The following is a 27,540-nucleotide window of genomic DNA, read 5'->3' as shown; positions in this document are numbered from 1 at the left end:
CCATACCTCTTAACAAATTAATAACCATGGTAGCAATAAAAAAAGACTGACTCAAAACCTCATCAATTAAAGTTGTTTTATTCCTGGGTATTATTGCATGTATTTCCTTAGTTCAGAACCAACAGCGTTTGCATTGCTCTAACTCCGTCACTTTCAGGATGGCCACGTATAAAGGGCTAACATGTCCACTAACAGGATTTACACAAGATATATTTGTAACAGTGTAATTTATACCTGGCATCATACTAATTATATTATTTCAGTTTAAAGAACAACAGAGAGAAAGAAAAAAATCCACATCTGTAATGAAATAGTTAAGCTAGTACAAAATGACTGTAGAGCAGGCTGCAGTGAATCATTAATAAGCCTTTATAAATGGCATAACCACAAGCCCTATTTCAGAGAAGTCTGTCTCAGTCACGTCTAAGGGACCAAATTATTGTGCACACTATTACAAAAGGTACAGACAAGCTCAGTTCTGCCTCCAACGCCATATTCATGCCATGTTAACTACTGCAATTGCACAATCCTGCACAGGGCTGGCTTTACAAGTGACAAGCTTGTATAATAATGTATATTCTAGGTGTAATAGCTACATAAACACAAGATATTAAGCTATATTCATCGGTTCCACATCAGCTTGGTTTGATTACTTGAAATTTCAGCCTATACGATGCACTCACAGACTTTACCATTAAGAATCTCAGCAAGCCTGACTCTTACATGGTGTGAAAAAGCACAACAGATTGACAGGATGAAACCTTTGAAGCTACTGGCCTAACGCCGAGTCAAAAATTTATCAGTGAAGCTGGCTGGATTGAAGTTGAAAGTCAAAACATGATCCAAAACTTGTACTTTGCTTTTGAAAACATAAGAAGCTTTTTTATTGCCCCTAGAAGGGTGAAGAAACTAGTCACTAAAAGAGGGAAGAAACAAGTCACTAAAGCTGATTTAACTTAGAGTTGTAGCCGTAAGTCTCTTGGCACATGTTGACTGACCGGCCTCTAGAACACACGCCACAAACCCTATCAGCCGTTGCTCCATCACTATTTACTGCTCAGCAGCCTTCACCAATTCTGTGGCATCAGGGCTGTAACGGACCTTCCTTTGTACGGAAACTACTGTTCAACAAGCAAAAAAGTATTCCATAAGGTACAGCAGAATTTTATAAAACTTGCAGCAAGATTACCAATTTAATACCACTAGGTTTTAAACAAAAATATCATTCTAAGAAAAAAACGTACACCAGAGTGAATATTTGCAGATAGGCTTTTGTAATAACAGGCTTTGTAAAAAGCATGTAGGAATATCTATATGTGTATTATAGCAATATATATGTACACACACAATCTCCATTTTGGGTTTAATCTATTCCAGTATCTCCTCAGCCAAATGTACCAGATAATATATCTAAAAAAACCAAACATAGAAACACCCCAACAAACCCACCACAGGGAACCTAAAAGAATGGAAATAACAGTCAAATTAAATACATTTTTAGTTATTGGATGATTTTGTCAGTGCAAAGACTTCTCGGATCAACTTATGCTACTTCTTACAGGCATAAGAGTCAATTTGATGTCAGACTGCACCAGCATGCAAGGGGCTGGTTTCTGTTATTAATACCACGTGAGACGAGCAACTCCCACAGCTTTCCTACCCGCAAGAACGGGGATACCACCTACCTTTGTGATAATGGGAACGCCTCACAAATGCCTATAGGTCACTGCTAGATCATTGAAGTCAAAGTATTGTTACAGTGTATTTGTTGGCAAAAGAGGTTTATTGAATGCTGTACTTTATTTTGGTTCTGAAACGTTAACAGGAATGGAAATCGTCAATGGGTACCAATGGGGAAACAATCTTTGAATGCAAACGTTGTTCAGCTCCCCAGCTGATCAGACTTGACAGAGCTTCTCTGAAACCCATGGAGCCACGCCAGTTTAAACCAACTCAGGATATAGCCTTGGGTTTACCAAGTTTCACATGTCTGATGTTTTAATAAAAGTTAAAAAAAGAAAAAAAGAGAATATTCTTTATTATTAAAAAGTTATGCTCTGAATGGTTAGCCATCCAGTGATAACACTGCAGCTCTGTGCATTCAGCCCACTACAAAACATACCCTACACAGGCACTTTCAGATCTTCCCCTTGTCCAATTTTAGTTCCCACTGTGAAAAGCAGCACAAGGCTGGTTTGAAAAGAAGTGAAATAGAACCAGGTAGATGAAACTAAATACCTCACACATGAAGAGTATTAAGATTTATCAAGCTTGTAAAAAACATTATCAACCACATACTTTAACACGTAGAAGACACATGCTAGGTGCTGCTCACCAGTGACTTAGAAGCTTATTGGACTATGCCCACATTGGTAAACTCATAAAAAGGCAAAGACTGCCAAGACTCCCACAGCTTGAGATACTATAACAACCAAAAAAATATTTTTTTACATTCTTTACTGCAAAAATTTGAGAAGCAAACACAAATAGACATTAACAGTAAGCTCTGGTCTTTTTAGTACAACCAGATTTTCACTTTCAGAAACAAATAGCAATGGCCAGTCGTGTGGCTCCCCCCACTCAAAGCCAGAGTACGGAACAGAGTCAAGAACACCCTTAAAAAATGGAAGGATTTGTAGGAGATTTTATTAACCAGATAAAAGCTCTATGATTAAAATTTCATTAAATGTTACATTTTTCAGGGTAATGCAAAGGTTTTCATTGAGTCAGTAATGACCTTTTGTCCAGAGGGTTCTTAGTCTGGAAGAGCACTTTATTTGACCACTTCAAACCCTGCAGTAAAGCATGCATAATGTTGCACATCTTCCAGCAGTTCTAGAGTTGAAACACCCTAATTCATGTCACTGGCTGTACACTCAGCAACACTCTCTAACTGAAGGCAGATTTTAAGACTGGGGAACGTACGTAGGGCAGAAGTTCTATGGTACCCACTTGTTGAACAGCATTGTCCCTGTTCACCAGAAACTCTGCTGGTTAAAGCTAGCTGTCCATATGGCAGTAGCTGATTATTGCCTCTTGCAGGAAGGAGAGATGGGTACAAAACCTCTGCAAAGCCTGATGGTTTGGCAGGCACTGCCTTCTACAACAGGCAAATGCTTTGGTCACTACCTCAATTAAATACTCTTATTAATTAATGGGAGACATTTCAGCAACATTTAAGACCTCTTCTTGTGAGGACAGTATCTCCCAGAAACCCTTCCTCTGGGAAAAATTCCCATTAAAGAATAATCTCAGCTATTTCTAATTAATATCTGAACAACCCACTAATGATTTGTGTCTAGGTAATCAACTTCTCCCATTAAAAACAACTTTAAGATACTTTTTCGAAAAATACCCCACACTTTCTTAATGTAAAATTAAGAAGTCTAGGCACACATTTTCTGGCAATTGCAGCACACCCTGGACCTCATTTGCAGATCCGATATTTCTTGTCAGGGACCAATACACACAATGCCAGATACGCTCCCAGCAAACGTCAACAAGTGCACCACAGTTCACGTGTTCCATTTGAGTATTTGAAACTCACACTGAACAGGCAGAACTCAGCAGTAAGTGAAGTGAAGGAAGTGGTGAATGGGCTGCCTAGGACAAGGAGCTATTATGGAATGAGTTTAAAGTTGGTATTTTAAAAAAAAAAAAAGTGGCCAGCAAAAAAATCCAGAATGAATTAATTAGAATCAATATTTGCATAAGACCTTGATTTTGTCTTTTGAGGACTTCAGAAAACTTACACTTCTGGCACATTGCCTATATACTATTTTTCCTTTTCTAACAGTAAAAAAAAAAAAAAAAAAAAAAAGTCAAAAACCCCCCAGAGCTTAGTTTTCTAAGAAGGGAATAAGTCTGGGAGCATATACTACAAGAAATACTGAGAGAGACTTTGTTAAAAAAGCCCCGACTATACACACTTCCCCAACAAATCCCTTTGACAGATTCCACTTTGACAATCAAACAACATGGAAAACTGATGCCTGGTTGTGGAGATCACTGAAGATTATTTGGCAGTCTCATAAAACGGAGTTAACGCTCATTTTTTTGCCCGAATTCTACTCAGAATAACTAGATTACATATAATCACCTATGCAACTTCCAAATGGAAAAGCTACTCCTCGAGTTATTCTGCAATATTACTTATAACAAAAGGTTGGAGTAGGGCGATAAGCAGAAATCAGTCAGCCCTCACTAAAACACAGCTTCAGAGACAGTTGCATTTCATATAGCGTGAGCAATCCTTACGGACAGCAAAGTATGGAGTGCCTTTTGCTTTGTGTACTCATAACAATGAAATGTGAAATATAATAGTAAAGATGAAATCATTATATATTCTGCATAAGACAATGTACATACAGCTTTCATCCTTCATTTAAACACTATTTAATTAATTCTAGTAAGTCAGGGAGAAATTTGGTCCTCAGTACGTTTAATGAAAATTCACACAAATAACCTTACATTAATTCTTAACTGTGCATATTTAGCTATTCAACCATTTTATTTCATATACAAACTACTCTAGAACCCTCAACACTAGTTATTTATGAACTAAAGCTCCCCCCACCAGGCCCTCCAGTGGCAAGGAGCTGAGTGTACACAGATTCAGTCTGGGGTCACTTACAGGGGCTGTTTCTCCATAAGCGTCACATAGACCCCAGTAACTTACTCTTTTATTAAGTTTGCTTGGAAGTGGTTACACTTTAAGCCATAACACTGCAGAAAACTCACGCTTCATCAGTTTTGTGGATAAGGAATTTCATTCTGGAGCTATTAATCAGGTGCTTTGCACAAAGTCATTCAGAAAAAGTGAAGGTGAACTTGTCCTTTTTCTATTAAAAAATATGTTAGCACATCTCCCCTCTCCCCAGCCCCCATGCTCATCAAGAGGACAACAACCTACAGCTCCTACCAGCTACTGTCATACTTTTAGCCAAACCAGTGCAGGCTGCTCCTTTCACATGAAGTCCCATATTCAAACATCTATACGTACAGAAACATAGCAGTTGTTAATAGAAAAGCTGTGCTAACAGAATATAATGTAAAGTCTGCCTGAATACAGCTCAATGAAGGTATAATTGTAAAACAGTCTGGTATAATTGGGAAAGAACTTCTAGAATCCCCATAGCCTGGAGTTTCCCTCTGAATTGAGCGATGTTTTCTTAGGAAACAGACCTTCACAAATGGCACTATTGCTTCTGCATGACTTACCTTGCATGTCAGAGTGATTTGCTAGCTTAAGTAATTTAGAGATCTAAGTAGTTTATCATTGCACATTCGAACAGTTAAAGAACACATATCAAGCAAAACAATATTTGGAAATCTAAGGCTACCACAAAGCCAGAGTGCATTATTAAAATAAAGTCTATCAATTCAATAAACATGAGAAACAAATTATGAAGTCCTCCCTACACAAACAATAAGACTTCGCAGGAGGGAAATCCCTGCTTTTCATGCAGTTCCCTCTATTCAAAGTCCAACTGTTTCTAATGGAAATTTTGTTTGCTATGGAGATTATGATTCAGCCTTGTTTTTCAATCACCAGCACATCACCATATTTAAAGCAAGTGCATAGATTTAGAGGAGGGCGTGAAAATCTCTCTTCAAGGTTTAAGGATGCATACATTTTTAAAAGTATCCCAGGAGCTAAAAGGAAGTAAGAGCAACTTCCAAGCCAAAGCTCTTAAGTCTGAGCTACCAAATTAATTGATGAAGCATACCAATCTCTGGGGGATCAGAAGACAAGCTACAGAATGAAATGCTGACGACAAACAAGATGCACCTGACTTTCTGGAATAGGTGAACTCTAGCAACAGGTAAAATGAGCAGGCTGTTACCTGCAGGACAAGCTGCTGCCAGGCGGTTGCCAGTGGCTGCCCATTGCCAATGTTGCAAATGCTCATTCGGTCTGCTGGCTGATTGGCACGCTCAAGTTGCAAGGAGACATTGCGCCGCTCTTCCTCAAGTGCACGGGTAAGCCGCTCGAAACGAGCTTCTTGCTCCTTAACAGATGCTAAAATGCTGGCAGCAGACCTGATATCATAGTCATCCATGATTGTTTTCAAATGCTCCTGCCTGTTAACTGACCAGGGCAAATGGAAAGGGTTAGGTAAAGGGGTGGGGAGGGCACAGGTCAGAGGTCAAGAATAAAAATGCACATGTTAGTCACCCTGACAAATACTGTTCACTCTAAGCAGCAAACTGCACTGCTCTTTGAAAAGCCTTCCTTTCCATCCATTGATTTGATTTTAAATTAAAAGTAATTAATCCAAGGCTCTCCTGTTCAAAAAAGAAAAAAAATCCACATGCTCACCTTGGAGAGAATTTATATTTAATTTCTTTGATCTTTTTGCTAAAATTGCTCTGACAGGGGTTTTCATCCCTCTTGCAAAGCTAATTTCACTGTGCAAATAATAATGTACTTAAAAGAACTATATAAAAAAAGATATGGCTTTGGAGGGGATGAGGAGCACAACCTTTCTTGCTACAGACACCTGGAATTTTTGTCTTTAACAGCAGAAGTGAGAAGTTTGACATTTTTAGAGACAGAAACTTCATGGTACAAGAAAACAGTTGTGTCCATTTTTTCCAAGTGAATGGCCTCCCCCCCAAATTTAGCAGACAGTAGCTGAAAATAGTTTTCATTTTTAAATTATAGGAGTACACTGTAACGTGGAAAATATTTTTAAATGCAGACAGTGCAATTGCAGTTGAAATGTGCTTGATGATTTCAGCATGATAGCCAATGGAACAGTCCTTCATGCAGCCGTTTGCTAATAATGCAAATGAAAAAGCCAAAATCAAACATCTTCCATGGAAAACACACAAGACTGCTTGTCTCTCAATGCAGGAAAAAGAACAACTCAGAAACCAGCTGGATGGGATATATCTTCTGCCTTACGTCTTCTCTAGTAGGGTTATAAAGTATTCCATTTAAACCCCTATCTCCATCTGTATGATGCATGCAGCAAAACTCCCCACTGATTCCACAGATCTGTCATGCAAACATTGGTTAAAATCTTTTCATGAGTATAAAATCAGCAACATAATATAAGCCTAAATAGTGGTTTCAACAGAACCCTTTCACTAAAGCTAAACAAGTAACTAGTTTACTACCATTTACTACTAAACTACTTACAGCACCTCTGAGATCAGCACAGCGGCAGAATTTTCTCCAGCTCCTGTAATTCAAGAACGGTTCGTATTCTGCACTAAGAGTTAAGTCCCTAGAAATTGTCCCTAGATGTGTGATTCTTCCTGCTGGCAGAGATTCTTTGTTTTCCATCTATCAACAAGGATTTCCCTGAGCACTGACAGTACCAAACCCTGGTTTCCTGAAGCTTTGCATTTCATCATTGAGTGCCTTTAGATGATGCACACTCTCCACTGATGCATTTACCATGACTGTTACTTTTATCAGGTCTCTCTCCTGTGCTTATTCTTTGGTAGCTAATGATAACGTGGTCACACACTGTTCTGTTCCCAAAAGAGGACTATTAGTAGATATTAAGCTGCATGTTTTCACACAGTTTGTTGGAAACTCATAAGTAGGCCTGAGGTCTCCCTTCTTTTGTCCTATGTGGTTGAAATCACGCAACAGGCCCAAAAGACACTGGGGCAGAAGGAACAGACCCACACCCAATGACATAACCTTGATTTCATGGGAGATAAACTGCCAGTAGCTCTGTGGTTCATTGTTAACTCCTAGGGAGTTGCTGTTGAAAGGAATCAGGGTGATATGAAATCACGTTGGAAACAGTATAAGGATTACCATGTATTAATCTCATAATGTTTATACATAGCCATGCTTTGAGCCTTTCATGTTTTGAGACCAGTAAGCAGAAGCAACTTTTCTCATTTATGCATTGATTTAACTTCTATTGAGATTCTGAAAGAAAACCAAAAAACACCCAAGGGTTTTCCAGATGTTGCGAACTAGTCAAATAGAGACTAAGCCGTCAACTTCAGAGACCTTCCACTCTGAGCCTTGTTTTTGCTAGATTATTAAAAGTCTATAAAACCTTCTGCAAAGGACAATCACAACCATCTAAAGGGAGAGTGTGACTCAGCAGAAGTCTGTGTAACGCAGGACAGGACTGCGTGACTCACCTGCTACATCTCAGCATGATTTAGCCCTGGCACAGCTACCCATAAACACAGCCAGACTTTCTGGACCTAAGCTGGCTCACGTGCAGCCAACTTGCATGTTTCTGCTTTTGTGCTTCCCTGCTTTGCACAGATGGAGACCGCTCTGTTTGTTGTCTTTCCTCCCAGTAGTGCAGACACGCTCACAGACTCCTTAGAGGGAGTGTGAAAGAAGTGGGACTTCACAGACCCAGACTCTAGTCATATTTTGGGAGTGACATACATGGGGGTTGGGGTGGGGGGCATATCTAACGATATGTTCTGAAAGACAGCTACCTGGTTACTAATTATCACTGCCCTTATGCTAGAGTAGAGGAACAGCCTGACCAACACACAGATCCAAATACACCTCAGATGAGGGGAGGGATGCTCCAGGCCAAAGATAAAAAGACTCAGGATGGGCCAGAGAATACTGAGCGGAGACAGTTCAGGCTCCTTAGAGGTGCTGCAGAGCAGGAACTCAAGTGTCCTCAGTCACTCCCCGCAGAGGCCCATCTTTCAGGCAATTCACTGTCTGCAGCTAAAACAGCTCTCACATGCGACTATGATATGACATCGCTGTTATCTTTTGGGGGCCCGAGGGGCTGGATACTTCTATGGACTAACTTCAAAAAGTGAATCAAGTAGGGATGTAGGAAGAAGATGACAAGATGTAAACTACAGTAACTAAATTTAAAAAAAACAAAACAGATTCCCTTTAGAATATATAATGCAAGTTTATGTTCTAGGAAAAAGCATAACCAATAGCAGCATGAAAAATTGAGAAGCACCTCCTCTAATACAGATTCTGAAGCAGTAACAGCTTTAATAATAAAAGTCACAGTTGATGACTGAGCTGGTATATAACTTTCAAGTCACATTCTGAGAATGTGACAAAGATCCCATTCAGAAAATCCTTAATGAGCTCTAAGCCCTTGATGCCACACATGAGAGAACCTAGAAAATTTGGGTTCTATAAATGGCACAAATCTCTAGAGAGCTACAGAGACCTCCATGCAGAAAATATAATGTTAACCTCCTTACAACCATAAATATTGTGCTTCTTTTCTCTGTGCAAAGAAAAACACAGGCAGAAAATAAACTGTATAAATTTTCAGATGTACAATTAGTGACCATAAAAATCCTAATTGCTATGCAGAAACAGCAGCAGGACCAATAACTGCCTTTTAAGAACTATTGGACAAAGACAGACTTCTGCATTTCAAATGTTTTATTAGCAGATAAATACTTGCTTGCTGTTGATTGCACTCCCAATTATTTACCCAGGGTTTCAACAATTTACATTATCAGCAGTCTAGACTAGAGGAGAAAAATAAAAGTACTGACTCATGAGTTAGTTACTCAGGCTGCCACTTGCAATTTGCTACCATTTGTAAATAAATTAAAGTGCATTGAAAAGGGTATAAATAAATTATCAGACCTATAGCAGCCAGGTAAAGATTATTTCTCAGGCTGCACTTCTAAACACAGCACACGCTTGCCTACAAAGTGTCAAAGGCTACGCTGACAGCAGCAAATCTCTCTCCTGCCTACGTGACTCTAAATATATTAGTGTTGCATTAGAGTTAGAGCAAAGTAAGAGGATCTGGTTTTTGTGACTGTCCATATGAAGAACTAATGCATCAAAAGGCCTTCTATAAGTCAATACAGCTTAAATGCTCAATAGGGATGAAAATCACCCCTGTGCAAAGAGCCAAAAAGGGGCTCCTACACACTATTAATACCCCAGTTCATGGCCAAGTTTGAAGATCTTGGAAACACTGACATGCCTAGGGTCACTTGGTACTCTGCAAGAAAGTGAGTGAACTTTGAACACTAATTTTGCTAATATAGGATGTAGCTGATAGTCAAGAGTTTTTAAAAAACCCTTGAGATTAAGGGGAACAAGTTCTGTGAGATTTGGGCACCTACATCCTAGCAGTCCTGGAGAACCTCAAAACCCCTGCACTTTTCAAAGCATTCTGCCTGCCTGAGGCCATCAGGTACTTGAGTGAGCTGCGTTTGAAGGAGCAGTGTCCACCAGTCAGCTACAGAACATCGCAGAGGCTTCTCTCAGCAGGAGGGGAAGTGGCTCTTGGGGCACACAGGAGATTTCTCTAGTCCAATACTCTGAATACTGACCATAGCCGTCCCACTATTGCTCTCTCCCAGCCCAATTCAAGTCCACTAAGTCCTACTGACAAGAGATGGTACTATGATGAGCAACAAGAAGCTTGTACGTACAGCAAATCAGCAGCTGTAGCAGCAAACGTGAAGGCCTGCGAGCATGCATGAAAACAGTAACTATGTGCCTCTACAAGGAAGAAAACCATCAGAATAAGGCAAAAATGGGGCTTAAATAGTCTATGGAACTAAAGCGTAACACATGCTAATTATATTTTCACTCTGAAGTGCCACAAGAGATGAGTACAAAAATGACTGTTATCCCCCATGCAATATCGGAAAGCATGCAGAGAAAATGAAGTGATACACACCTAGTGGTTACTGGGGTCTGAATGTTAGAGCTGCTGTGACATCACCCACTAAGACTAGAAAAGTATAGACAAAGCAGGAGAGCAGCCTCAAGCAGAACCAGCTACAAGAGAGAGGAAAGAGAAAACAGAGTTAGTTAATAAGGTATTACAGCCTCTTCTGTACACAGCCATCTCCCTGGTTCTCCTCAATAAGTTTTATAAATTATTTATTATATTGTTTTCCTCCTAACTCGGAGGAAAAAGAAGCAATATTCAGAGAAGCCAATCCTGAGACTCTTAAGGAAAAAAAACCCAACTGGTTAATCTGATTTGTTATCAGTGATCAATACTTGCATGTTCCTGAGAGACTTACTGTTAATGTCCTAAATCAGAGAAAACTCTGGTTACTGGAATGAAGATTTTGAATGCTCAAAACTGAATATTGTAGCCAAACATTTTAAAACACAGAAACCTCACATGACACTCTCAGAAATGAGAACAATTATTTAGACATGCAACTTTAGGCCCCATGTTTGATGTACGAGCCCCCAGATGGCTGCAGATCATTTCATAGATACCTGTTAGAGAGGGTACATGCATTTCTGAAAGATGCACACTGCACAACAGCTTACAGACACTATGTAAGTGTCTGTAATCTGTTCCTGTTCTACCTGTCTGTAATCTGATCCGATACAAAACCCAAGTGCAAGTAGGTTTTGGGATATTAGGTCATCTGTGTAGCTGTATAAATCTCTGATCTGTTTTGTCTTAAAACATTGAGCACCAAAACTTCTTTGGGTCAGCAACTGCAAATTTAGTACCTGTTTTTGCTGGAAAATGTACAGAACAGAATCCATTTTGCAAAGGCACGGTTCTGTGAAGCAGTATATCCAGTTTTAAGCTACTACCACATCAAAAATGCTGCAACCACATGGCATGAAATGCAGAGCCAGTACAAACTCACTTTGCTGGTTCAAATGTTTTAGAACATTTTCAGAGTAATTTTGCCCCGTCAGATTTTATGCTTGACCAGGTACTGTCTGCCTTCCTGAAGCCAGCATAAACACAATTCCTTATGTTTCAGCCAAATTACCAGAAATAGGATCCTTTCTTTGCGTGGATCCAATCTCAGAGGGCATGGAACCATCACGCCAGAAAACTCTTTTTTCTTAAACTAACAGAAGTAAATTCTATGCTTAAAACTTACGAGATATAACAAAACCATGCGAAGATATGCCCAAAGATGAAAGTCAGGAGGCAGACTGAGAGAAAGGCTAATTCTCAAGTAAATGACCAGAGGGAATAAATTAAGCATAATTCAGTTTCTACAGACAAAAGAGCAACACTCTGGAAAATAAAATTTTATATATATATATATTTTTTTTTTACACATAACAAATTCCAAATAAACTGCTTCTCAGACCTTATGGTGAAATCTATCTTGAGCCTGGCTCCTCTCGTCGCTGCTCTGGTTGACTGAGTTCTAATTTGACCCTTACGTGACAATCTCCACCAATGAATAGCAATGAGGAATTCACAAAGAAAGCTATTTCAATATAGTTCTCTCATAGGCACAGACAGACATACTGTGTCGGTGTCAAAAGAAACAAAAAAAAAAGCTGGTCAGGGTTTTTTGTTCCTTTGGACAGAAGCAGTCTGTGAAACAAGGCTTAAACTAGGGAAGGAACAAGGGCAGAGGAAATGCTAACAGGAAAACTCCTTGAGAAGGAACGTTGGATCTTAAGGACATAGCAATGAACACTGCAGCTCATCAGTTTTATTACTGAAGAAAAAATGTCAATGTGTAACATATGAGGGTTTATGTCAGTAGGAAATTTCATCCGATCATCCAGCAAGAATAATTTTGTAGAAATAAATAAATTCTGCAAATAAATTTGTGGAGTATTATACTACGATCTGGGTTTGGCAACACCAACAAAAGAATCCAGATGCCAATGCATCTTTGTACGTGCAATACAGTAGTTGCAACGCTTCCCTCACAACAGAACTGGCTCTGGTCAGTAGCACCATAGCATCTCCAATCCTACCATAATGGTTCCCAGTCCATTTAAAAATTAATACTTTAATTAACCTCTCAATTAAAAGTACTGAAATAGTGTTGTATTAACTTACAAAAGATACAGTTCTCGGCAAAAACTAAGACAAAATTTTCTTACAGCTAATACAATCTCTCCCCTGGATTAATCAGTGCATGTTTAAATGACACCAGTCATCTTTCTACAGCTTCCCTTCTGTAACAATTCCTCACTTCAGCAGTTTGCTATTAGGAATTTTTCGGGTTTTCCTTCCAAAATTTCATGCATTTTTTTCATGGCTTGCTGATACAGTATGCCGACATAGCTTTAATTATACTGTAGCTCTATTTCCCTAATAAGATACATTTCAATCGCTATACCGTACTCTTGAATGGAAAGGAAAATAAATTAGAGTAATACAGAACACCTTTATAACAACTGCACACATATAATAGCATAAATAATTCAGTAATGCATTAAACTTCAAATTGATATATTTTTACAAGGGCAATTTTTAAAGTAAATGTTTTAGCTTATGATTAGTTTTATCCAATGTAAAAAATTTCCATTTCTCCTTGAAATCTATCATTTATAAACCAGAACAGCATAACAGCACCTTTCTGAAGCAGAGCTTTTGCTCTCCAGGACCTAAGACCTTGTCTACACCAAGGAAGCTGAAGTCTTCCATCACAGAGCACTTGTTATGCCACACTTCCTTCAGAGATCAGTGTTTGTGTTAATTAAGCATAAAACAGCATGGCAAAGTGGCATCACGTTACCTCACACCTAGGAAGTGTCCACACTAAGGTTTAATGGGGTATGTGATAGTCTATAAATTCACACTGTGCACTGTAAATTCTCTGTGTAAACAAACACTCCCCATATATTTTCAAATGAGTATCTAGGCGGAATAGGTTTTTTTAAAAAAATCTTGTAAATATCAAAAGACTGAACAAGGAGGAGATGGCTGAATTCTAACTTCAGTAGGCATCTGCTGAATTTAAATGTGACAGTTATAATCCCTTGCTATTGTTCTGTCTCAATAAGTGTTAATTCTGTCAACTCAGCCACAACCGTGAAAATATTAGCATCATTAATACTTCATTCCCTACATAAAGAGAATCACTGTTTTGCACACCTTAATTTCTATTTATCTACTTTAGTTGGGTAGCATTAGGGAGACAGCACTTCACCCCACCCCCCCCCCCCCCCCCCCCCCCCCCCCCCCCACTTCCTATCAAGAAGCCAAGTCTGAAGTAACCAGCTGAGCTGAATGATGTGCACACATTTCATGGAAAAAAAATCAGAATATTTTGATGATTTCAGCAATTCCATTTGCTCAATACTGTACATTATAATGAACAGGCCTATGTTTACATATCCCCAGAAACTTTTGTATTTTCCTTTATGTGTTTTGTTTTTCTATAGAAATAAAATGCAACTTGGAAGTTAAAGCTAGAATAAACAAGATCATACTTGCTATCTCTTTTGGAATATGAATAGTAAATTTGTTGCTTCTCAAACCTCTGACACCTTTTCTTCTGCCTTGGAACTTACCAAACATGACTGCTACCAGCTTGATTAGTTCATAGGCCGATCACTTTAACACCTAGAACACATGTCGTTGCATCCTAAAGCTGCTGCATGTCATTGATTTTTCGAAGGTCTCCCCCACTGAAATCAATACGGAGTACTACTTAAAAATGGGTTGCACTTTGTGGTCCCTTTCTGATTCATGTATATTCAGGATTCCAAGTATTCTCACAGCTGCTTTTAGCAGAAGCTACGTGTACCAAGCTTCACCACATCCTCTGACCCCAGTCTGATTCTCACTGACATCAATAGATGCTTTAGCCGCTGTGCTTCTGCTGCGAAGCAGAAACAGACAATCTGTGCCAACTTTTATCGAGTAGAAAATTCCACTATAACCATTTTACTAGAATACTGTCTTCCAAGCAGCTACAGAGTATCAGGCATTAAATTAACTATCAAGGCATTGTTGTCTGCATACGGTTACATGGATGGACTGCGTCTCAGCTTATTTTCAACAGAAATATCTCTTTACTGTAGAGCCTACCTTGCAAGAAGAGCCACCAAAAATCAATAAGTCTATTCTTAGAACAGGGCTATTTCAATGAGAAACAGAAAAAGATAAAGATCAAAAGCAGCATAGCTCGTAACTTCACTTCCTAGTTTGTCCCCTAGTATTTTAAAGTTTGACTTCATTAATATACAATCCAATTTGGCCATAAATAAGCCAATCACATGAACAAACTGCTATAACCTTATGCAATTACTTCCACAGACTACTTAAAAGATTTCAGTAAACAATATACAAGTATCCTCATTTTTCTTGGCTTCTAGATGTTTTGAGTTTTGGTAAAAGGCTTCCATTTTAAGAGAAAAGCTACTGACTGGAATGCAGTCTTAAACTGTGGGGAACTACAGCTGAGAACTGCCATATATTTGCAAGCATTAAATCTCCATTTCACAAAATGCAGGAACAAGAGAGTCAGTGGGTAGGCAACAATTTCCATAGTCAGACCAGTTTCTCACTGGCATAATGGAATAACTGAAATATTACAGCAAGGCTGGAAAATCCTGCAGATGGTCATAATCATCCTTTCATAAACGACATTATTGTGCTATCTTCTAACAGATAAAACAGCAAGCAACAAAGATCGGGTCAGCTATGCGGTTAGGTAGACCAACGACCTGCTTCATCTACTCCAAATGCTACAATAACACTGTCAGTAGACAATGTATTGAAACTAACTGCCATTAGTTAGAAAATGGTGATTTCACTACACAGTTTGAGAGGATAGGAAAAAAATCCAGCTGTGACCCCACAGAACAGTGAGTGTTTAAGCTCAGCAACAGATGCATCAAATGCTTATCCCAACCATGAGGAGTTAATTGATGCTATAAATAGTCCTCTGCAGACAAAAAAAAAAGTCCACTTAATTCTTGTATCCACAGCACACAGTCTAGCTTTGCTTATCAGTAAAACTACTTTCCTTTAAAGAAGTGGGCTTGGCTGTTTTACATGCAGATTAACACAGAGAGATAATTTGATTTCAGGCTATTGAGAGATTTCCTTCCTTTTATGTTTCAGAAGAACAGGGCTGCATGCAGCTAAATGAGATCCGTAGATTACAGTAGAAGAAAGGCTAATAAAACTGCACAGCTACATTCCTGGCTAATAACAAATGTTTTTTAATTCTAGGGCTCCAATCTCAGCGTTTATGAGGGCATTTCCAATTACTACTTTTAAGATTAATGTAAATAAATGCATCAAAAGGAAATAGATCTTTTAACCCATGTGAATCAAATACTTAATAACTCCCATAGCATTTTACACCAAAAAACCAAACTGGCATTGCTAGGAAAAAAAAAAAAAAATCACAGTTCTGATGTGTTCGGAGCAAGCATCTTGTCTGTTATTTTCTTACTGCTTTCAGGAGAAAAAAACAAAAACCACCCGAAAAACAACCCTCTCCTGTTTTTCTAAATGTGTGTCTTGTTTAACTCTCAGTCATATCTAGTGGGTTGTGTGGCTGCTCTATTCTCCACCAGGGAACTGAAAACAGGAAAGAAAAAATGTCAATATTCATGCTTAATTCTTGAAGCTACTAAATCAAATGAATTTTATTAGCTGCTTACTAGCCAAACCTACTGCATTACTCTCCCATAATTCAACCTCTCTCATTAAAAACAACCAGATTTTGACCTTACATTGCTTTAAACCAGGAACAGTATCAATGAAGAGGAGATTAAAGCAATAAAAAAAAAAAAAAAAGGGAAGTAACAGAAGGAGGCCCACTAGCTCTAATTCTCTCCAGTAACATCTGTCTCATTCTAAAGCAAGTATTTTTTTCACCAAGCTAAATTTGGAAGCCTAAGGCACTAAGTAAACCACTCTGTTAGACCAAAGCTGTAGATCTGCTTTCTGCACTTGTATGTGCAGATTCAAAGATGGCAGTGATAGACCCTTCGCTGTTTCAGCGTCTGTAAATTTAAAATGCAATCCAAGTTCATTTTACCCTTGCAAGTTTAGGATGCAATCCAAGTTTGTGCTGATTAACACCACAGCTTTTTACTGTTACAAGGCAAACATGCATTTGAAAACTAATAAATAATAACTGAGCAAAACAAAAGTATTTAGCTCATCTGATGTCCTGAATAATCATCCAGTTCATGCATAAGCATATAAAGGCAAGAAAAACAGATACATTTTAACGACAGTCTCAGAGAGACTCATCATTCCATATGATGGATTTTGGCACATAACATCTCTCTAACATTGCCAACAGAACAGTCTTTGTTACACATTGCAAAAACGTCCTGCTCCAGAGGGGCAGAAACAATGTCACAAAACCTGCCAATTTAACGTCTCTGTTTTCAGGTGTAAGACATTGCTGAATCTTCAAAGCAGAAATCTTTATCACTCAGAAGCATTTTCTATTCTATTAGCCAAGCATATTGGTGTCTTTGGGGTTAAACTGACAGTCAAAATAGCCTCCAGAGAATAATGTTCAGGACAGGACTCGTTTATATCATTGGGTAAATCAAGATGCCATAGCAACCCCATTGGTGAGTCCAAACTCAAGTGTTTACTCATTTAGATCTTCACTTGCATGAAACAGAAATGCAGTGCTGTGCTTAGTCTGCAAAGCGTTACATTCATATATTTATCAAAAATTATTTTATTACATCACTGCAAGTAGCAATTTTCACAACTAAGATTCATATCTTTATTATAAGAACTTTTTATTCATTGGCTTGTAGCTCTATCAAAATTTAAACATTTGGGCTGAAGTTTTCCCTGATAGATCTTTCCTTCAGGCTGAATTTCTTTTTTAGGAAAACTTCAGCTAGAATAATTTGACTGTTTCTCATATCAGTTAGGGAAATTTTGTGCAAGTTTCTTCCATTAGTGGCTCTGCAGTCACGGTCAAGCAGCTTGCTATCAGTCAGCAACTCTATGGCTGCCAGCACAGAACAGGGATACGGTGTCTCCCTTCTGTGTGCAGCTGAAAGGCTGGCAGAGGTCACTGGACATATATATATATATATGTAAAATATATATACTAAACCTCCAGGGACAACTGCTTTTCCCTAGCACTTTTTCCCTGCCTATGAAACCAGTTCTGAATTCGACCTTATCATAAGCCTCTATTTCAACTGGACAACGACCGCATTTAAACTACGTCTTCTGTGCCAAGGTTGACCCTGATCTGAAAATCAGTAGGAATTGGGGAAAGTATTGGATTTAGGGGTCACTATCAATTGTCTTTTGGACAGATCATTTTCTTCCAGATACCTATAGTTAGACACTGACCTCATCTCTTTCAAGGCTATCCTACTTTTACATCTTTGACTAAATCTTAATGCTTTTTGTAGCTTGTATCACCCATCAATATTTCTTCTTTCCAGGAATGCACTTTTCACTAGTGCCTAATTACAGTTATTTAGAAGGAGAAATATTTCTTCCAGATCACTGAAGATCAGCTCCAAGAACCAGCTTTCTATTCAAATACCCCTTTTTAATAACCATTCTGCTGAGAACTGTGCTGAGTGGGAAAAATAATAATTTTGCTTTAACTGTCTAGCTACTTTGAATGTTTAAAACAAATTCCCTCTATTATATCAAAATGAAAATCCTGCACTGTATAAATAGGAATGTATTCCAGCTATAATAAACACTTCTAACTCATTTCACTAAGGCTATATTTGTAACAGAGGTAAGTAGCAAACAATTCAGACAGTAAATACAATGTAAACTCTGTTGAGAATCCTTCCTACAGCTTTGAAACTTCCATGGGCTATATACACTTTCAGTTTTGATATAAATAAAAGGGACAGTGTTTAATCTAAAAATAATCAAATGAAAATGGAAAGAACTTTATAAAAATCTGTAACATGATACATTTTTACTCAGAGGATTATTTTCGAAGAATGCTTGGCTAAAACTATAATCCACCTACACTGAGAAAAATAAAGTGGTACACAGAAGGGAGTAATATATCAGGAAAACAAACAACAGAGTACTTTAATATTTAATCCCATTATTCACCACCAAGCCCCTAAAATTAAAACAGACACACCAAAGTACTGAAGCAAATTCACAGCAGCTGAAAACGCTTGTGGTCATCTTCTACGCAACCAGAGGACCGGTCTTTTCATCTCAAGAAAGCTAAGACATAGTTGGCAGGAGGGAATGGAGAGAGGAAGATACATCTTAAGAGTATGGCCTGTATTGCGGAAAGAGGTGAGATGCAAGACATAACCATGGCCTTTAATCCTGTAGCTTGTTCAAATACAGAAAAACCTTAGGAAAGCACGAGCACAAGCCGAGAACAGGATAGAAAGTGAGTCCTTAGAGTCCACCTCCTGTACGTCTGGGCCATAGGAAGTAGTCACACAGCAAGAGACACTCCCGGCTCTGTCAGGGTTAGAGTGAAACTAAATGAGGATTTCCATGGTACAAGAAGGGAGACATGGATCAGAGATGGCGCAAAGTCACAAAAGAGAAAACTGCCACCCCTGATTTCCTCAGCTAGCACTTGAATGTTACCCTCACCAGTGCCTCGGCTCTCAACACAATATAGAATTACAGAGGCTCCTGTCCTAGGTTCCACAGTCTTAAGATTTATCACAGGTATTTCCTTCTTTCTGCCCCTCAACCGTTCTAACACTATTTTAAACCGAATTTTAGTAGGCCTTCAATAGCATGCAAAGTAATGAATTTCTGAGAGGTGTAAAGATAATTTAAAAAAATAAAAGGACAATGATTTAAGAACATACATAATGACAAAGCAGCAAAATACTCAAGAGCCTTGGTAAGCATCTACAGAAACACAATACCTTTTATAGTGTTCCTTTCTTGTAGTGGCTTTAAGATAGAAACTCTCCCTTGGTTCGATGATAACTCTGTCAGAGAAACAAACAAACATAACAAAAAAGACATTTTTATTCCATCTTGGGGAAGTAGGAGGAGGGAGTTATTTTTAAATAATGGCTAACATTTACATAATACAGTGGAATCTATTAGTTGTATCTCCCCTTGGTTCCCTTTCCCTTCCTGAGTCATGCTGGTGTGCAAAGAAGTGTTATTTCCGACATCTACTCCACCATCACCTGAAACACCAAGAAAATCCCACAGAACTGGAGTACAGAAGGTAAACTCCATAGGAAGAGCTCGTTTGGCTAACTAGCTATTCCAATCCTCTTGATTTCTGTCCCAGTGCCACTCATACGTGCATGTATCAAACATTTCTCCAATCTATACTTAATTCCCCATTGATTCATAGATTTCAAAGCCAAAAATGTTTCCTTCATAAGCATACACCATAGCATTTTCAGTCATCCAGGTCTAAATACTATCTAGTGACTCTAAAAATGTCAACTGTGGCTACATAAATACACCTCATCCTATTTGACATTTTTTCTTCTAGCAGCAGGAAATAAGAGAAATTAGAGCAGGAAGACATTCACCTTTGAAATTCACCAGAAAGAACTCAACATTTTTCAACATCTCCTTTTATGTTCGAGCTTCAGGTCGTATTCCCCTTACAGCATTTCTATCCTAGAAATTTCTCATAGAGATAACAAGCTGGATCCTTTGTCTCGGACCTGTCTGTCCAGTCTCCTCCTCTCTTTCTGAGACCAAGAACATTTTGAGTAGATGATTTCCTGCAGGTCATCCTAGTTCCACTCAGGCTAAAGTTTACCCATAAAACTGAGACGCCACTACCCTTCCATTTCCAGTGTGCAACATAGCTTCATCACTGGACCTTCCCCTTTGTTCCTCCTTTGGCTGGAAGGTACAGTAAGGCTAAACAAATGTATCAGTGGTCAGTAAGGAAAAACACCTCAGCCCTTCAGCCTCACTGTAACCAAACAGGTGCTAAAACAAAATTACACATCTCTGATGTAAAATGAAGGTTTCTTTGAAGTCTAATTTCTTTTACTTTTTGTCTCATAACAAGAATATGACTACCTCCTCTAAGTAGGCTAATTTTATGTATTTTATTAAAATATTCTCCATTTATAAGCCAGAAATAATTAATGATTTATGTTTAGTGTCACCTGGAACAGACAAAAACTACTGAAAAAAATATTTTGCTTGATTTTTCCTTCCTCCTTTTCCACCTGTATTTTTTCTTTTAGTTGATTCAGAGTCAAGAAGACAAGCAGCCCAAGGCGTTTGTCTTGAATTGGGACATCCTGGGTAAGACCCAGATCCACCATAGCCTTCATGTATGTCTGTGGGCTATTTGACCTTTTTCTATAATATAATCTGGGAAGAAACTGCATTTTCCTATTTCACAAGATCTCATTAAAAATATATATAAAGTATCATGAGATATCAGGTACTTCAGAAAAGAAACACCTGGTCATTATTACTGGTCACCTTCTAGTAATAATCACATTTGTATAGCCTGAAATTTAGTGTTGATTATCATGAAAAAACTACTTCTTTTTTCAATACAAATTTAATTGTTCCATTTAATTCTTTAATTTTTTGTTAAAACTTTTGATACCACGTGTAACCAGAAAGTTTAGCAATAAGATCAGATAAGAATAGATGATCAAGGCAAGTCTAGAGGAGGTTGCATTGCCAATACAACACATCCACACTGTGGATAAAACAAAGAGATGGGTCAGGAGGAGCTGGGACAGTAATTCCAAACCACACGGGCTCCCTCCTCTTGCATGACAGGCACTATTCTACTTCATCTCATGAGTGCCAGTCCATAATGTGCTGTCGGGGTTATGGCAAACAACCGCATCAGCTAATGCTGACAGACCATGCTGTTCTCATCACGTTCACATGGCTGCAGTCTAACTGACTTTGGGAAACGTAGTGTTGGTATATATTGGGTGATGCCAGCTGAGACCTTGAGCCCAAACTCCTGGGAAGCCTGGAGCCTGCTGAGGCTCGTGGCTGTATTGCAAAGTCCCTTTTCCAGCCCCTGACTGCTGTCCATTTGACAACATGAACTGTACTGCAGGGGAGAGGGAGAGGGGAAGAAACTCACTGGACCACATCACATTTAATGAAACACCTCTACTTCATTACAAAAATGCTACTTCATTCCAGTGATATACTTTTATCGCTGATTTTAATCAAGTATCTTACAGCTCTCAGATGAGAAAGGTGGAGAAAAACCTGTAATGCTTTTTCAAATTGCTTGTTATCTCTCACTTGTAACTAATTACCCCAGTCACAGTGTTAGAGATTCTGAGCAGTTTTACATTTGCTCGCCAACAAACGACTAAAAAAAATGAACTGAGACAATTAGTCTGTAGCTATAATAACTAATTAAGATAAATATTTTCAGAATAAGGAACTTAACAGAACATCAAGACACTGACACTGCAAAACACATGGGAAGGTAAAGCATCTATCAGCTAACAGTTTCTTACCATTCAGCAAGTTTCACAATTGCATCCCAAGCACCACTTCATTCTTTTCCTACTCCAGTGAACATAATTAGTTATTAAAACTTCTTTCTAACATGGTGAGAATGTGAGTAGCTTATTGGACTATAGGAAAGCTTAGGGACAAATTTTGATGCTGCACCATCGCAAGTGTATACAGCAAGGACAGACCACCAGTTTTACAGAAACAGCATGATGGAAAGTACTGTGCCAATCTGTCCTACCATTTGTTTTTCCTAATGTCGTACTTTGCATCATCCACTAAGCCTGGACTGTGCTGGGAATCTACTCATAGTACCTTCTTGGTCCCTTACTCAAAAAGCTTCTGAACATGCACCCAGTTCTTGAAAACGATTACAGTGAGTCAGATGTGTGAGAAGCAGTCTTCGCATAGGTAAAGCATGGGTAAATCCACCGAGATCAGTGGACTTGCTTGGCCAGCGGTTCACACCACGCTAGCCTGCTTATTAGTGACACGGAGACAGCGTTACACAAAACTACTAATGAAATGCAGTCTGGGCACCGAGCGGGTTCCTCGCCTGTATGTAGACATAGATGCAATTAAAACTGCCAAGTGTAAGGCAAGTAGTAAACTCCAAAATAACTGAGAGAGACAATAAAATGGTATGGATAGACAAGCAGACTACTTTTCAATTCAGCTGCAATACTACTATAAGCACATATTGCAAAATCTTGCCAAGGGCATGAATGGAAAGCCTGTATCTTTGGCTCCTTCTGTCACTCAAATGAGCTTCTCTGGCATTTCTGGCACTAAAACAGCTAATAAAGAATTTGGATGATGTAATTTATTTGGGACCATAAAAATTATCTGCAGATTCACAGCTACAGCCCTCACCACACACTTACAACCCAAAACCAGCCTTAACGGACCAATGTTTCTCTTGCTTACAGCAGCATGTCGCAGACAGCACTTCAGTTAACAAGAGTTACACCAACAGAAAAGAGACCGGTGGAAAAGAGCTCGCTTGGTACCAAGTTAAATTTGTCTGTCCATTTTTGTCTGTATTGATTGCAAGAAGCTCATACCCTCCAATTGTATGTTTTCCTCAGCAGGAGCTCTGTTACAGATAAATCACCAGAAGTATAGGGAGAGCTGAATAGTATTCTTTGAGCTGCATTTTGCATCTGCTGTGATTTACTTTTCTTAGCCAAGAGACAAGGAGGTGAGGAGAAGGAATGTTTTTCCCTAAGCTCCTTCCTTCACTTTATATCCTAATTTGCTAAACTGCTATTTTATTTCACAGATAAACATAGGATATTCTGACTGACAACATAGTTCTGCTTTTATATAAGATATCAGACGGCAAACATGAGGTATCTACATTATACAGCTCAGTATGTGGGTATATACTCTGTCACAACTTGCATTACAACATATGAAACAGTCATGGGAAGTGAGGTCTCTCCACTTAAAGATGTGACACAAACACAGCCACCACACAATACACCAAACAGCAGCAACACTGTTCACTCATTATAAGGCTTTCCATCAAAAGAGGCGGACTACAAGCTGTTTGATATTCTACTATTTACACTCAATTATCTTTAGAAATTTATTCAAAACAGCGTTATTTTTGTGTTACTTATGAGCTTTGAGTTCCCTTATAAACTCCTACTCATTCTTTATTATAATGTTAATCAGCATGTTAACATCAAGCAAGCAACCATTAACTAAACCAGCTGATACAAACGCAGACAAAGTTCGGACAGAAGCAGTGGCAAAATGCCCAGAAAGTTACAAAACCCTCAAACAGCTCAGTCAACACGGATAGATAACACAGACCTTTCCAAATAGATGCTCTGGGTAGTAGCAGTTACTGCCAATAAATTTTATATAAATATTACAAAAGCAGTCAAGAGCCCATGCATCAGTACACAGACATGCCAGAGATAAGAACTGCAGCTTTTTAAAATGTCAGGACCGAAAATGTACAACAGCCTATAAAATGTTGCTCAAGTCATTACATGCTAACAGTGATGTAAATCTTTTATTAAGGAAACAATGGCTGAAGCAACTTTGGCAAACTAGATGCACCTAGTGTGTTGATAAAGACATGACATATTAAAAGAAAATGTATGAAATATAGAACTACAAAAGCCAACATATGGTGATTCACTTCAATGTGCTATGATATAAGCAAGTAAAATTAAAGCTAATCCTTTCTACTGAAGGAAATGTCATAGACTTTTGTGCGTTTGGTAAATTAATATTTATAAGCAGCCCAGACAGTTCAGTGTTTTTAATATACGGCTAGGATTTCCTCCTAAACATCAAATGGAAAAGTTGCATTAAAACTGCAGTTTCTTGATTGCCACAAACCTAAATGACAGTATTTCCAAGATTTGTTTTCCATCATGTCATACAGATTAGCAACTGTACACAACTAGGAGATTTGCAAAATCCACCAAATAGCCATGAATTATACATTTCTAATTCTTTAAAGTTAATGCATAATAATCTTCCTATCGAGAGCCTGCTGACGGTTGCTAGTACTACTTTCCTAATATTTCTCATTAAAAACAGACATCTAGGAATGGAAAAACAAGCAGGTATATACAGATTCTAATACCACACAGGTGCACATATACATTACACCTATATGTAATAAGTGAGACTTTGCCAACAACATTGTTTCAAGAATTTACATAGCAACTGTAGCTGAACACATTTTATAAAAAATGTAATTTAAAATTTTACAGCCTAATATGCATAAGAATTCATCACACCCAAATTGACGCAGCACTTGATCACCTTTTATGCAAATTTTGAAAAGGAATTTTGTTATAGTATATGCTAATATGGAGTTTCATTTAATTTACCCTAATTTTGTTTTCCAGTATACTAAGGATATCCCAATCAAACATGATAGCTTTTCATAGGGTAGCCAAAGTCACCTTATATGTATTACAGAGACAGGATAAATTTATTAATTTTAAATGGGAGGCAAAGGTGATCTTCCAAAAAACTTATAACAAAACTTAATCTTGAAAAAAGAAGAAAAAAAATTAAATCCTGGTTTTAGTGATAATACAACATTAGTGCCAGTGAAGTTCACAACAACTGCAGGATGCTCTGGTTGCAGCTTGTTATATTCTCCAGGGGAGAAACTCCACGCATAAAGCAAGGCAGACCCAGTTCAGGAATCACTTCCATGCCTGTTCAGCCTGGACAGAAATTGCACAGTTTGGCCTGTAACTCCTGAGTAAAACCCCCCGTGACAACAGCACTGAAGTTACCGACTGAACACCAAGAACCTCTTCATATGCCTTTGTTTCTTGTTCCTAGAGTTGTGTGCGTGAGTGTATGATTACCCAAAAATCAAATCTTTATCATATCTGTATTTCATAGCTCTGAAGGGCCGCTGCAGGGTTCAGTGGTTTAGCTGAATTACTGCAAGGTTCATACACCTCAGCTCAACTCCTGCTAGGCAAGAATGAGAGATACTGGCCAACAATATGGTTAAAGTGCGAGTAGGGCTTGCGAGAGTGTTGGACAAACCCAAGTGACAATGGACAATGCGGTAAGAACAGAGTGTGCTCCTGGCAGAGTTATGTTGAAAACAAAGCTTTAGGTTCATGATTGTAAATAAAATTCCAGTTTGTTTTTTTAATCTAGGTTGAATCACCCATCACGTACAAGTTTCAGTAAGTAACAACTCCCAAACCAACATTTTTGCTTTGCAAGGACTGGCAGTGAAAAATCATTCCTCTTTCAAATGCATCTGCTGAAGAATGTTGCACTTAATACAGAATTTGACACAAAGAGTCAATCAGTAAGATTAATTTACCATTATATAAGATCTGAGTATTGGTTTAGTTTCTCTTCTTACAGCTAACACTTTTTTTTCCCCAACATTACTTTATACACCAACTCCAAACACAAGCTTAACATAAAACTAATTATTTTAGATTTGAAAAATGTGCTTTGCAGAAGAGCTGTTTTCTAAATAAAACAGCAGTATCTATTTACTAGTACTAGTAATCGTACTCCTGTTAATTAATAGCTATACTATACAGTGAATTTACATGATGAAATTTAATTTCCAAGTGATATAAATACCATTAAAGCGGTTTTAAAAATATGAATGTTCAGTGCAGCCACCCAATCATGAAAAGCCAAGTGATTTTTGCTTATTGAAGACTTTTAACTTCAGTGTTGCACAGCTTCCTAACCAATCAAGAAGTCCAATTAATAGTCTGGAGGGTGAGAAATGGCTTCTGACCTTGATTTCCTAATTCAAGGTTATTGCCTAAACAGACCAGAAGGACAGAAGACACCAAAGGAGACCAGGAAAGAAAACAAGAAAGGAGGAATCTCAAAAGTAATGGAAAGTAGAAGAAACAAGCAAGTTGTTTAATTTGTGGGTGAATAGCCAAGTTCAACACTGACTGCAAGACATAAAGTACAGCAGGCTCCAGCTGTGGATTTAGCCAAGGCTTTGTATTTGAATTTTTTGAGGCAACCTATTCAATTCGCTGTCGTATTTAATTGAAATAGTAGACAAAAAGAACTGAGAAATTAAGCTCTCCCATTTGGCCTCTATTTGAAAATGTTTTCATGAAGAGGAGAAAAGTCTTGCCTAAAAAAAAAAGGGAAGTTTAATACGTGTGTCATGGCTACTCAACGTGTTTTAAACTCATTTATTGTACAGTCAAACTATAAAGTTAAGAGAGTCTTCAAATAACTCCTTTGGCACGGACTTCCTAAAGCAAGCTGGAGTTTTTAAAAGTAAACTGTGAAAAAGGAAATCTTTGTTGACAATTTTAATTCAAAAAAGAAAACTGCAATTTACAATTATTATCTTACTGTACTCATACAACATAGATTAGCTGCTACGAAACGGTACAATGCTGTCTGTAACAGTTTCATTATGATTACAATAACCAAAAGCACTCTGCAGTCAACACTGTCAGATGCTTCTGTGTTGATCTGACATCATTCTAGCACGTTAATTATGCTGCACTGACTGCCAGTGGCTAACATCTACTGGCTGGCAAGGTCTCAAGTCTGAACAAAAGGCAGCTACCAGATATTCTGTCAAGCTAGGAAATTTCTTACCGAAAATATGTACTTGAAAAATGTCCAGTTCTTTCTGAGCACACTCTCTGTGCCCAAACGGAAGAAGAAAACCAGGCTGAAAGTTTAACAGCTAACAATATTTTGTGAATAAAGTTATAGGGTAGCCTAGCTTAATTTAAGAACTGTATTTTCTCCATAAATCTGCATTCATACTGAACTGTCTTACTAGTGTATGCTGACAGCTAGAACACTTGAAGTAGTCAGTGTTACAATGGAACGTAACCCATGTAACTGGCAGAAGACCTTCTACCATAGACAGACAGATTACGCTTACATGCTAATAAAGTTAAAAGAACGGAATGTAAAATGCAGGCAAGATTGGGGAAATCACATAGAGAATGACAATTTG

General features: G+C 38.3%; 1 protein-coding gene across 26 annotated transcripts in view; it reads right to left on the bottom strand.

Annotated features, from left to right (window-relative positions):
- ARVCF (ARVCF delta catenin family member) overlaps positions 1 to 27,540 on the bottom strand; it is a 286,311-nt gene that overhangs the window by 163,052 nt on the left and 95,719 nt on the right. For 10 of the 26 annotated variants that reach the window (XM_075769224.1, XM_075769221.1, XM_075769238.1 and 7 more), the window contains one exon: positions 19,511 to 19,576. The exons of 4 other annotated variants lie outside the window; for them this stretch is intronic. Coding sequence is in view for 11 of the 22 variants with exons in the window: in XM_075769218.1 (XP_075625333.1) it covers positions 5,847 to 6,062 (216 nt within the window). In the remaining 11 variants the exon portion in view is untranslated. Of the gene's footprint in view, positions 1 to 5,846; positions 6,092 to 10,628; positions 10,730 to 19,510; positions 19,577 to 27,540 lie in introns of those variants that run through there. 12 more of the 26 variants (XM_075769218.1, XM_075769219.1, XM_075769217.1 and 9 more) reach the window with 7 other exon arrangements.

This window comes from Balearica regulorum, chromosome 17 (genome assembly GCF_011004875.1).
Source record: "Balearica regulorum gibbericeps isolate bBalReg1 chromosome 17, bBalReg1.pri, whole genome shotgun sequence".
Classification (NCBI taxonomy): domain Eukaryota; kingdom Metazoa; phylum Chordata; class Aves; order Gruiformes; family Gruidae; genus Balearica; species Balearica regulorum.
Note: the sequence above shows the minus strand (reverse complement) of the source record. Positions and strands in the feature narration are given on the sequence as shown.